The 14,326-nt window shown below is 28.9% G+C and overlaps 1 protein-coding gene and 1 long non-coding RNA gene across 2 annotated transcripts; one reads left to right on the top strand and one right to left on the bottom strand.

Annotated features, from left to right (window-relative positions):
* Positions 1 to 1,650: 1,650 nt before the first annotated feature.
* Positions 1,651 to 2,570, bottom strand: LOC125858648 (uncharacterized). The gene is made up of 2 exons (XR_007445762.1): positions 2,504 to 2,570; positions 1,651 to 1,885 (listed from the first exon to the last, which is right to left on the bottom strand). It is a non-coding gene; the product is annotated as an uncharacterized LOC125858648 (long non-coding RNA).
* A 10,535-nt stretch (positions 2,571 to 13,105) lies between these two features.
* LOC125858718 (miraculin-like) lies at positions 13,106 to 13,789 on the top strand. Its single transcript, XM_049538533.1, has one exon. The coding sequence runs from the start codon at positions 13,106 to 13,108 to the stop codon at positions 13,787 to 13,789; it is 684 nt and encodes a 227-aa protein (XP_049394490.1).
* Positions 13,790 to 14,326: the final 537 nt, after the last annotated feature.

Here is a 14,326-nt window from a genome sequence, read left to right on the forward strand (position 1 = left end):
TTTAATATTTAGAAGATATATAATAAAATAGGTTGACTCTCAAAATTCTATCTGGGTCACATATATTGGATCAGAAAAAAATAACATCTATCATTTTAAAATTACCAAAAAAGTATTATAAATAATAATAATTAACAACTTAAAATATCTGAAAGACATTTTAAAAAGGATAATTTTGTAATTTTATCTATATCACATAACTTAGGACAAAGTGACCAACAATGTAGGTTATTTGAAAGTTACATAAAAATATTATAAATCACAATAATTAATAACTCAAAACATTTTTTTTTAAAAAAATGCAAATTTGGATGCTCTTCAAATTTCATTTGTGTCACATAAATTGAGACAACAAAAATAACATATATTGCGTACATTTAATTTATTTGTCTTATTTTTTTAGTTTTTTTTTTATATTTAAAAATTGCGTAAAAATACTATAAATCATGATAATTGACAACATAAAATATGTTTCGAAAAAGATACAAAAAATTCCACGGATTCTTGAAGTTAATCTATCGTAAAAATACTATAAATCATGATAATTGACAACATAAAATATTTCAAAAAAATACATATAAAATTTTTTGATTGATTCTTGAAATTAATCTATCGTTAAAATTTATGTATAAAATACAATAAATCGTGATAATTGACAACTTAAAATATTTATTAAAAAAACACAAAAAAAGAAATTGACTGATTCTTAAAATTAATCTATCAATGTCACATAAAATGAGACAAAAGTAGTAATATGTATTATTTAATGTGAAATTATTGAAAACTACGTAAAATGTATTGTAAATCTTAACAATTAACAACATTTGATTAACTCTTGAAATTTTATCTATGTTACACACATTGAGACAAGCGGAGTAATATATATTAAGTATTTACAAATTATGTAAAAATATTATAAATTACATTATTAACAACTTAAAATATTTAAAAATCATATTAAATTTAAATAACTCACTATATTTTATATGTGTCACATACATTAGGACAAAAAATAATAGTTATTGAGCCCGTGCGTAAGGGAGTTTATGCCCAAGTATAATATATAATATTCAATGACTCTCCAAATTTTAAAATTAGGACAAAGTGACCAGTAATGTTGGTTATTTGAAAGTTACATAAAAATATTATAAATCACAATAATTAATAACTTAAAATATTTGTTAAAAAAAAATTAAAATTTGGATGACTCTCCAAATTTTATTTGTGTGACATAAATTGAGACAACAAAAATAACATATATTGGGTCCATTTTAATTTATTTGTCTTATTTTTTTTGAATTTTTTATATTTAAAAAATGCGTAAAAATATTATAAATCATGATAATTGAGAACACAAAATATATTTTGAAAAAAATACAAAAAATTCCACTCATTCTTTAAGTGAATCTATCGTAAAAATACTATAAATCATGATAATTGACAACATAAAATATTTCAAAAATGTTGTATGTGGGTAGTCTTATTGTGCCTTGAATAGCGTCAAAGAAAGTACAGGTTTGTGATAAAAAAACTTATTCCTTTATCCACGCAAACAATCCTTCAAAAACTCCGTTATTAGCCCCAAAACATACCATTTATATTATTGGGCCCGTGCATAGCACGGGCAACATTATCTAGTTTCATAATAAGAGTGACTACACACATGCATTCTATATACATTAAGTTTATGATTGCAGAGCTTTGCATGTGTTTACATATTTATAAAAGTTGATATTGCAAAACGCCAAATAGCAAATACAGAGTTTATGGATGTATATTTACATAAGCTGGTACCACAAAAGGCGAAATAGGAAAAGAGGTTGTTACTACATTGGTGGCTGTCATCTTGGTTTTCTTAATTACAGTTGTAACATGTTGAGATTTCCTGTTGGAATAGGAGAAAAGGTCTTAGCAATGGATGCAGAGTATAGTAACAATAGTATAATAGCAATAGTCAACCTAACTTTTAAAAAAAAAAAAAATGGTGCAAGGGCCAATGGTAGAAGCTAAATTATCTGGAAAGATAAATTAGAGGAATAAATGATGAAGAAACGAAAATACACATGTATAAACAAACAAACAAATGAGAGGAATAAATGATAAGAAGAAAGAAAGTCCTTCACAACCTATCCAAACAGAACATATTACATGAAAGCCGCTACTAACATAAATCACAAGTTTGAATGATTCAAATTGAAAAATAGCCAAGCAGAGGGGTATGGAACCATGTGCTCGGAAAATGCATATAACTTCACAGCCTCATATATGATTCACATTAACATGGGAATTAAAAAAAAATGAGTAGGGAAGAAATAATTAAAAGATAAAGCTTCAATAAACTCAATCAAAACTTCTATAAAAGAAACAAAACAGAGGAAACCAATACCCCAATTCATGAAAGTATTATATCATAATTACAAGACAACCAAATGCAGATTTCGTTTCAGAAGAAATTATAGCAGAAAAGGTGAATAAATGTACATGTTGAAGATGAAATCGATACCTGTCCAAGGGGCTGTTATAGTATCAAGACATTTTAAAATTGTAGCTTTCTTTTCCTATGTGGGTGTCACGTCCAAGCTTGTAAGAGCCCACACCAAGGCAGGCCTGTCAAACTCAACTAAATCGCTAAACATTATAACAGTTATAGCAAAAGAAAGCTTAAAACAGATGACTTTGATAATGATTCAAATCACAAAGTCATCCATAATTCGTATTATGAAGAAACAACAGGGATAAATGGTATGCTCAAACTTCTTTGCTTTAATGGTATGTTCTTTTCCATATCTACATCTTCATTGTACACCCATTTCGCCAAAACCAATAGATTTGAGAAGAAGATCAGCGAGAAAAAGACTTTACAAATAAAATTATGTGGTGGCGACATAAATTGAAACCACGTAAAAATAATGGGAGCAGAGTTAGACACGTAAGTAGATCTATAAAATATAGTGACTAAAATGCCCTTAACTTGAAATTTATTGACAATGAACTGACATGTTGATACCATTAGCTAGGCATCTCACTTTTCTAATATAGAAAGTACTAGATGACGGCGGTTGCCCGCGCACGGGCCCAATACGAAATAGGTGATTACTGTCACAAATATTGGTAGCTCTTATATAATTATACATATATTGTGTATATATAGAGTCCACTTGAGTGTACTACTTTGTGACGATATGCCGGACTTGCTCAATTGGTGAACTTGAGAATGTCGAGTTATTGTTGTTCATATTGTCTGAAATCCATTTTCAACCCTCGCGAATCGCGAATACGGGAGCTGCTACTGAGTACTGAGTGAACGGGCGAAAGGAGATTGGAGAGAAATCCGTTCCACCTTCATCGCATATAAATGGCTTAGCGAACTCAAGAGCACCTTTGTCAGAGACTAGCTACTTTTCAACCGATACAGTTAGGTCATAGTTAGGTCGCATAGTACATTTGTGATTGCACTATGTATATGCATTTATGTGATGCTATTTACATATTTGAAAAGAAACTGGATAGGTGGTGGTGATTATCATGTTTTTGCTCTGACGATGTAATTGACAAAATACATGTAGTTGAGAAAAGAAGCGTTTTAAGTTGTAAATGTGCAATATAGTAATAATGAAGCATAGTAAGTTGTCTCGTACCTTGTTAAAGCATCGGGCGTCATGCATATGGTTGTTTAACTTTATTCCAACTTTTAACACGAGGCAGTGAATATGCAAAAGGATAACAATTTGAGTATTAAATGTTTATTTTATATTACATGACTTCGAGGGAAATCCACCTCTTAGGTAAAGTCTTCGATCGCCTGAAGATGGCACAGGAGCAAAATCGATATAAGATAAGACAGGATGTCAAATTTCTCCCAAATTCGCTTCATTACAAAGAAGTTAAAGACATAAAACGAATAGCAGTGATCAGGACTTTAGTTTTAACATTCAAGATGCAGAGGTTGACAGAGCAATAATTGATAACTTGATTTCTTACTATATAAGATAAGTAAACATTTTTTAAAGATACATGATAAATAAACTCATTTTCTCCTCCAGATACAAAAATGAAAATGCATAGAATGAAAACCATACAAATTAAGGATTTTCTTGTACTACTGATGGAGCTAGTCTAGATGCAGTCATAACAACATTTAGGACAACATTTAGATATGCAATCATAGAATGAAAAGAATACAAATTACAGTCTATTTAAATTAAGACTCTTTGTGAACTTGACTTCAAATAAAATGAGTCACACATATCATCAAACAGTTTGGATGCATATTCTGCTGCAATAAAAAAAAAGTTAACAAGCTATCCTTAATTATAAAATTTCTTCTCTACACAAATCAACTTGGGTAATTTCCTTGATTATAAGATTTCTTCTCAACAAAGGTACGAAAGTAACCATATTTAATTATAAGATTTTTTTTCCTGCACAATATATTCTTAATTATAAAATTTCTTCTTTTCACAAATCAATCTGGATAATTTTATTTCCAAAATTGAGCGAAATATAGAATAAGCAGTGTGCTTACTTTTCGAATCAGAGCACTATGACAAGTATATGATACTATTGAGAAAACTATAGAAAATCAATCACACACATATCCCATAAAACACGCCAAGAATAATGGTGAATCAAAGTCTTGGTGTTACAATGAAGAGGCATCTAATATAAAATGAAAAACAATTCGAAAAAGCAACTTTTAAAGAACAACAATTACCTGAAAAAATTCACCATTAGTTGGCGAGCTCCAAGCTTTGTCCAATTCTTTTTTTTTTCCAACACCAAAATAGTAAGAAGATCAGGAAACAATGTCATTGACAGATTGCTAACAAAAAAAAAATAAAAAAAATTGGACAAAACTTCAAGGTGTACTCTATGAGAAATATGAGAAGTGAGGAGAATTTGATCAAAGAGAGAAAACATAGCAATTGTTCTTTAAAGTTCTACAGAACAAAGTGAAGAAGTGTCAGCAAAGTTGAAAGTCACATAGAATATGGATAATGCTCTGAATTACTTATTTGATAATATTAATATACCCTTAGATGTGAATTTATTTCCAAGAAGCTGACATGTTGATACTGAGCTGCTTCTTATGCTTAACTTCTTATTCGATGTTTAGAATTCATATTGAAGTTCCGATTAAATTAAAATTACGTAGTGTAGAGCCTTTTTGAAGATAATGCTCTCAATAAAAGAGTTTTATACCCATGACTCGAACTCGAAATCTTTGATAAAAAATAAAGCAGTCTCACTACTGCAATACACCCTAAGTGGATAGATACTTCCACGTTAACTTTGGGAGTAACGTGATATAGCAGCCAACAATGACTAAAGTAGTAAGATAAAAACTTACGTGTAAACTTCCAAAAGAAAATAGCCACCGCAACACAACCCAAGTCGCAAACTTCCAAAAAAACACAATGAAAGAGTGTTTTTTTTTTTTAATTTTAACTTCCAAGAAAAAAAGCGCTGAAAAAGCTTCTTTTTTTTTAATTTTAACTTCCCAAAAAAAGCAATAAATTTTTATTTTTTTTAAATGTTAATTTCTAAAAAGAAAAGCAATGATTTTTTTTAATCATAAGGAAAGGCTCAAATTGTATGCGCCTTGTAAGCGGTGCGCCTTACAAGGCACATAGAAATTTGAGTCTTACCTAATTTGACTTAATTTTTTAGTGATAAAATATTTTTCTTTTGGTTTTTAATTAAATTTTGTTGTTCTTTTGAAATTTTTGACAATTTTTTTTAACCCTTTTGGCTCTGAACTCTAATATATACGTTACCTTCTTCATTTATTAATTATTACTCCATCCGTTTTTTTTATATGTCACCTTTTTAGATTGTACTTGCATTAAGTAACTTTACCCTTCTACCCTTATTTAATGTTTTCTTAAGTCAATTTTTTAATAAATGATGAATCTGCTAGATTTCAAAAATTAAAATACATTTGGATGACTATTTAAATTTTTGAGCTTATTTTTAAAATCAGATTTTATAGAATAGTGAATGGAAAGAGTAATTAATCAATGTATGAAGTACTCAAATAAATATTAATTATTTATTAGTTTTCCTAGGTTGGTCAAAGTATATATTTTGAAGACTAATTAACTACTATATCAAGGGTATAATAGGAAGAATATAGTAATTTATGCATTGATTTTATGAAATAACAAGTATTGTGGTCCAACTACTTATAAAACAAAGATGACATATAAAAAGAAACGGAGGAAATATATGTCTAATATAGTATATCCCAGCGCACTTACAAATAATATCCGATAGATTTAATTTGCAAACAAAAAGGAAAGAATTTCCACGAGTCCGGAGCCTAAAGGGCAAAAAAATTTGACAAAAATTCCAAAAGGGCATATCAATTTCTTTTTATAAAATTGCTGCCTGAATTTTTATTTTTTTTTAAATCGCTTACTTAGCAACCTAAGTATATAAAGAATCCTAAATAGGCTGAGAGAGAATCTTTTATTCACATCTTTATACACTTTTGCAGTCAACAACTCCTTTACTTGGCAGCGATTTTTTTTTAAAAAAAAAAATTCACCAAAAAGGCAGCGATTTAAAAATTTATTTATTTATTACTAAAATCGCTATCTGTGGAGCGATTTTCAATCTTAATTTATTTTTAATTTTTTTTATATATAAAAACGCTGCCATAGCAGCGATTTTATTTTTTAAAAAGAAAAAATTGGCCAAAATCGCTGCATGGGAAGCGATATTCTTTTTAAAAAGGAAAAAATATTTTGGAGAAAATCGCTCGTGGGGTAGCGATTTTGAACTTTAACGGGAATAACGGCGTGAAAACAAAATCGCTACTCCAATAGCGAATTTGCCCCTTTGGTTAAAAAAAACTGATATGCACTTTTAGAATTTTTGGCAAATTTTTTTTGCCCTTTAGGCTCCGGACTCAGATTTCCATATACATGATTGTTGTGGATTTTGTATTTTAGTTTATGGTGTATTAGATTTATTTTTATTTTAAGGGATATTTTGATACATTCGATATATATTTTTTTAATATATCACAAGATCTAAAAGATTTATTTACTTTCTAATCTTCGTGTCATGTCAAAATAGGTCAATTTGAATGCAACTTCGCGCCGAGTATAGTTTTATTTTGATTTTTGATTTGGTGTACAATATTTACTTTAGGATAATTAATTAATTTGAATTTGTGTCGGATGTACTCATTTTATGGTAAAGTGTTTCCTATAAAAAATGATTTCATACTTAATCACTACTAAAAAACTACCAAAAAACGACGATCAAAAGTGACGGAGTGCGTCGCTTTTTTTATCAAAATCGACGAAAATGTGACGCAGTCACGTCCGTTGCTTTTTGGGTAGATGCTTTTCAAAAAGCGACGGACTGCGTTGCTTTTTGATTATTTTTTTTATAAGAAGCGATGGCCTCCGTCACTTTTTTTTAATTTCCAAAAGGCAATAAGGTGGTGAAGATGAAAACTACAGAAAATGGGAATAGAGATAAGGTGTTTAGAGAGAAAATATCAAATGCATCCAAAATATATCATTAAATCTCTAAGCAGTTAGGTGGCTTTTATCCAAAATACCATTAAGATTTACGGGATCATTGAGCACGTGTGATTCACAATGCACATATAAAAAATTATTACGTCTCAATCGCTAATTAATAGGTTTAATTTAAATTTGATTTGCTGCATACATTTAACTTTTCTATAGAGAATCTAAACCGTCTAACTATAACCATGGTTGAAAGCCGCATTGTTGCTATGAGATCAAAAGTACTTCTTTTGAAAAATAATAATATTTTTTAAATAAATTAAAGTGTTTAACAAAGATTACTTTTATAATCAAAGCATATAAGTTAATCTTTATTCATTTGTTAAATTAAATATATTTATATTCACTCCGTCTTTTTTTAGTTGTCGTGGTTTTCTTTTTTAGAGTTAAATGATAAGAACTTTGACTAACATTTTACGATGTATTTTTTCATCGAATTGGTATACAAAAAATTGTAATTTATAGTACTTTTCGTATAGTTTTTGAATATCTAAATTTTTAATTTAAAATATCTTCAATGTAATCAATTTAACTTTAAAAATAATTCAAATTAATTTTTGAAAAGTGTAACATAATACACTTTTTAAAGAATAACTAAAAGGGGACGGAGGAAGTATTATTTAAAAAAATTTAACATTAAAGTTAAAAGTTGTATTTGATTAAGATCGAATATGATCACTTTTTAAAGAATAATTGTTTTGAACGTACCTCCAACATGATGACTTTAAGTAATGAACACAAAATTGGATGAAATTTACTCTGCTAACGTCTACCAACCTTGCCTTTTAATTATTTGTTAAAATAGCAAGTCTCTATACTAGTTATTACTAAGCTATTATATGTCTCACACATTGAAGGACAATAGATACTATTATTCATGTAACAAAAACGTGCAAATGAAGCCATGCAACAAAGTAGCAATGTGGTGCTCTATCACTTCTATTCCACTCGATGTAATATTAATATGATTATGAATAAAAAAAAATCTAGGCTCTTTATTTATTAGTTTCTACTTTCAAACAATTGATTTAATACTCAAATATGATTCAGATATGTTTGAATTTAAATTATAAGGTTTATAATCGTATGAAACAAACTCGAATTATCAATTTCTCAAAATAACAATAAATTTAACAAACTCATTTAACATTATTTTTATTTTTTATTGAATGTACATATGATTGATTGAAGTGTATAAAAATTGATTAAAACTTCAGTTATATGAAGTGCAATTTTTTTTATTTTTTTTTTGCCCAATTATTCTTTGAGTTTCAACATTCAATTTACTCAAATTCAAAACTAGGTTCTATATATCATATAACGCAAAACCTATCCTTCAATTATTAATTTGTCAAAAAAAAAAAAAAAAAAAAATACATTATACATGTAATTGTTTCAAAATAGCTTCTTTTTTGTGTGTGTGATAAATAACACAAAGTTTATGTATCAAGTACATTTCTATTAATTATGATAAACACAAATAAAAGATTCAACAACATTAGAGTTATGTATCAATACCTTAAATATGAACATTATACATTGCATAAAACAAATGTTATTGTAGCAGTGATGTGTCAGATCAATGATAACACTAACAAAGACTGATTTAAGACTCAAAATAAACGAGATACATTAAAAATATGTATCTTTAATAGTGATGGTAGATCCAACTGTTTTCTTCTTCTTTTTTTTGGACGTTTTTCAATAGTAGAAACATAAAAAGAAAAATAATTTTTCAAGAAAAATTTTCAACGACAATATGATTAACTAAAATTGCAAAGGTTCAATAAGATTTCAATGAGGACAGAGGACGGAGATAATTTTATTTTTATTTTTTAAGATGAAAATATTTAAAAAATAATAATAAAAGAAATAAAAAAATTGAAGTGATGGAAAGAAATCTACCTCTTGAATAATTTGAAATCATTAATTGGAAATAGAAAAGATTTGAAATTCAAAAATAGAATAATTGATAAACTTGGGAGAGACATCTTCTGAAAATCAAAATGAATTTGAAATTTGTAACTGCTAAAGAAATGGAGAGAATTTAGGGATAAAATGAGGGAGTGGAAAACGTGGGTATAGGCTGAAAATAGGAGTGAAATATTTATGTATCCGGAAGATTTTATGAATTGGGGGAATTAAGGGATTTTAATTTTTTTTTTAAAAAGATAGAGATAAATGGATATTAGGTATATACATCATATGCAGGTAAATTTTACTCTTAATAATTATGGTAAGTAAAATTAGGTGTTGCAACTTAATTTTATTAGTGCAATAATCTCATGAATGGTTCTCCACCTGATGTCAAGTTTCAAGAGTCCTTTAAGCACAATGGACAATATACTCGGGTAATATTTATTAATTTTACCAATTACTTTAGTTGAAGCCAAATTAAATAATAAATCCTACAAATTGATTTATTGGCCATTTTATTTTTATTTACTCAAAACTTATTATTTAAGAATTATTTTGGAGACAAATAATAAATATATTTTTTTAATTTGATACTTTACATGTTATTCAGTGTAACTCATATTATGTATATATGTTTGTTGATTGTAAAAAAAATGGTATTAGAGTGACATAATATTGAAGGTTGATATTAGATATTTAAAATGAATAAAATTTATTTAAGGTGTCTAAGTGAAAATTTCGTGTCAATCTTAAGAGGCTATTGATAGATTCAGCCTTTCAAGAAGCCCCACCTCCAATTTACTATTTTAAAACCCTTATGTATTTACCAAAGTAAAACATCAAAAAAATTTAATCTTTATAAATCAAGATAATAAACCATTTCATATATGGAAGTGGTTCTTTAAAGTAAACTTAAAATGAGTATTAGTTAATATTAGTTAGTTAAATAGAGGGGATGCTTTCAATACTTCTCTCTTGATTAAAAGTAGTCGTAAAATATTATGGGATCGTTTGGTTGGTGAAATGAGATAGACAGGGATCATATTTCATGGAATTAGCTATCATATCTTTTTTATGGATAGTTAATCCCGCCAATTTAGTAAAAATGTGAAATTTTGATACTAATATTCATAATCAAGCATACAATAAAATAATAAGAAACTTATAGAAATCTCACTAGTTTAGGAGCTAATTATTTGGATATTTTTTAGTTTGCTTATTTACGAATCTTACTAAATTTTGATGTATCTAACTACATGTATCTCGGGATATCGAAATATATGGGATTAAAATTAGATATAATTTGCAAAATACATTATATCCAAGTGAATTTACATTTATATAAAATAGGGGAAAAAGTCAAAAATATCTCTCAACTTTGTTTTATTGGTTGACTATGCCCTTGCCGTTAACATAAAGTTATGTTTACCCCTGTCATTACTAATTTCATCATTTATGCCCCTCAATTGGATGGAAAATCCCAACTTGACTTAAATTAACTTGATTTCAATTAAAATTACTCAATTATCAGTTTTAACCCTAACCCAACCTACTAAACCAAATGAATTCATATCAAACTTAAAACCCCAAACCTATATCTTTCTTTGATACAACATTCACTGAAATTTTCCTATCAATAACAATAAGATAAATAATTCTTCAATTGAAGCTAATAAATTCCATATAAAAATACTACTTCGTTTATTTACCTAATCAAACAATAATACTACTTACTTAGATCACGAAATTTAGAATAACTTTTACAAAGTTAGGACGACAATTTACGATGAATGGGGCGGCTGTTAGGAGGCGTTTTGGTTGCTGTTGTTCGCCTGAGCTTCGAGCTCAAGGTTGTTTTGTTCCTGGTGGCTGATTCAATGGCGTGAGGGAGGAGAAAAGGGACTGACGGTTGCTGGTTAGTTTTTTCTCCGGTGTGGAGCTTCGCCGGAGATGGTAAAAAGAAAAGAAGAATAGTGGTGATGGATTCTTATTTAGCGGCTCTTTCTGGTTGGATTTGGTGATCTGGGTTTCATTTGGCGGTGGTTTACGGTGACTGGTTGGGTGTTGTATGGTGGTGAAAGAGGTCGGAAGAGATAGGGGGTTTGGGTGATTTCCGGCGTGGAGGAGGAAATGGAGAAAAAGGGGAGGGTACAGAAATGAAGATGAACAAAATGGGTTATATTATTAGGTGGGTCGGGTCGGGTTGAAATTGAGTAATTTAAGTAAAATTGGGTAATTTTAAATGATTTGGGGCTTTTCATCGAATTGAATGACATAAATGATGAAATTAATAACGCTAGGGATAAATTCATTTTAACAGTAATGACATAATCAACTAATAAATAACAATGTTGGTTCGTCTTCTCGGTCATATGATCGAGAAATGCAAGTTCAACGTGAGAAGATTGTCCGTATAATGTGGGAAGATTATATTAAAGACTTGTTCACTACAATTTATGTTCAATTTTTTTTAATTGAATTAAAGTTTGATGAAACAGTTACTTAAGTGGAAAATAAATAGCTTTGTAATAATTTATTATGCAATTTTATAAATTTTTGTTTATTTGGTAAGATTGAATAAACAATTGGGGCTATTTTAATAGTTTTACAACTTATAAGACTCTTATGAGTATAAAAAAATATATAACACAAAAATTTCATATCGCATATCCAAATAAAACTTTAATTTTATCTCATGATTCTATATTATGATATCATATCATGATTTTATATCGCATAGCCAAACAGATTTTCGTTAACGATTTTTTTTTTATTTGAAGAAAACCCACATAAAGTAAAATTTCTCATTGTACTTCATTGACACGTTTTAGTTATGGGATAATCTCATGGGTCCCATATATTCATTATTTGTGGTTATCGTTAGCCTGTTGTCGGTATTGAGTGGTGAATATAAATATATAATTAAAATATGAAGATTAGTTGTATGTGGGCATAATTTTTTTTTACAAGTGTATTTGTGGGTCCTTTTCGTTGTCACATTTTTTCTCTCTCTCTTTCATTTTCTCAAATTTTAGTTTGTTCTTCATTCGCATTTTTTTTTCTTTGCAAAACATCTTTTTTATTTTATTTCTGCACCTTTTTTTTACCAACATTCTTACAGGTCTTTTCCTCCCTGCCAAACACACCCTTAGTCATGGGATAATCTCATGCATGTGCGGTTTCGCTGGGACATTAATATTCATTTGTGGTTGTTAGCCTGTTATCTATATTGAACGATGTTATTGCTTAGTAATATACATGGTAGGGGTCTATGTCAAACCCCCCACCACTTAGGAAACTCGTATTCTTAATGATTGGAGTTAAAAAAATAAAATAAAATATATATATATATATATATATATATATATATAACGGTGAATATATAATTAAAATATCAAGATAAAACTTGCTCAGTACTATTCATTATTGGTCGTCCGATCCAATTTAGACGTTACAACACAGTATATATACAGTCCTTACTTTTAAATTAAAAAAAATATATGTTACTTTTCTTTAGGTTATTATAACCTAAAATAAAAGGTGGTAGTAGGTATTCATTTTTTGTTTGTCAAAAATGCCCTTAGCAGCTCTATAAATTGGAGATAGAGTCATAGCAAGTAAAACACACAAACAAATTAAAGATGAAGAAGTGTATTAGTACTATATTGAGTTTCCTGTTGGTTTCAAGTTTGGTTGCCTTTTCTCATGAATTTTCTAATAATGGGAATGATGTATCCCATGCTGTGCTGGACATGGACGGCGAACCACTCAAGATGAACGAGGAGTACTCCATTCTGAGTGTTCTCCCGGGAGGCGGAAGCGTATACTTAACTAATATTAATAAGCGTACCGAATGCCCAAATGACGTTGTGCTTGACAGTTCTGGTGAATTTGATAACAGCACAGCCGTGTTGTTTTATTCTATGCAACTTGGAAGTGATCATGTTGTTTATGAAAACCAAGATGTTAGTATAATGTTCTCAACTTCTTCTTCAACTAAGTCATGTTTTAACGAAACTGTTTGGAAAGCTGGTTATTACTTTCTAGGGCCGGAGTATCCACCACCTAGGTTTGTTATAACTGGTGGTACCTTAGGATTTCCAGGACCTAATAACATAGAGAACTGGTTCAAAATTGAGAAAGATGAGACGGGGAGACCTCATTCTTACAAGTTAAGGTATTGTCCTAGTCAATTTATGTGTCCTACATGCCAATTTGATTGTGCAGATGTCGGATTGTACCAAGATAAGGGATACACCCGTCTGGCTCTCAATAACAAGCCTTATCCCTTTGGCTTTAGCAAAGTAAACAGGAATGATGCATAGTTAATTATCTATCTATGCTTATTATAACCTAGCTCGATCGCTTTCTAAAATAATGTGGATCATGCTTCTATTCCACTCTGTGTAATATTAATTAATGCTTATGATGAATAAAAAAGCTAGGTTCTTTATTTATTAATTTCTTCTTCCAAACAATTGATTCAAATAAGTTTTAATTAATAAGTGGTATGTATATATTACTTATGGATAATCCCATGCGGTACCGATTCATTATTGGTCTGTTATTAGAGTTGATTTTCGGACCACTTAAATCCAAATTGTAATATGTATTGTTATTGATTACGTGATGTGAATTTCATTCATAAGATGTTTAATCAATTGCATATTAATTTTGATTAGTCATGCCCAGTAGACTTAAATTTGGTTCAAAAGGGGAAATCTTAAAAAAATAAAATAAAAAAGAAGCTCAAGAAACACTATTGTAATGGATGCAATTTGTATTATATGTTGGTTTGACTAGGAGTGAATTTTTTTATTGTATATTGAATTGACGTAGAAGTCTCATTGTTTATTGTTGTA

Source organism: Solanum stenotomum, chromosome 3, assembly GCF_019186545.1.
Source record: "Solanum stenotomum isolate F172 chromosome 3, ASM1918654v1, whole genome shotgun sequence".
NCBI lineage: Eukaryota > Viridiplantae > Streptophyta > Magnoliopsida > Solanales > Solanaceae > Solanum > Solanum stenotomum.

Coding starts and splice junctions, on each gene's coding strand:
- LOC125858718 (XM_049538533.1), top strand. CDS start 13,106: ATGAAGAAGTGTATTAGTACTATATTGAGTTTCCTGTTGGTTTCAAGT.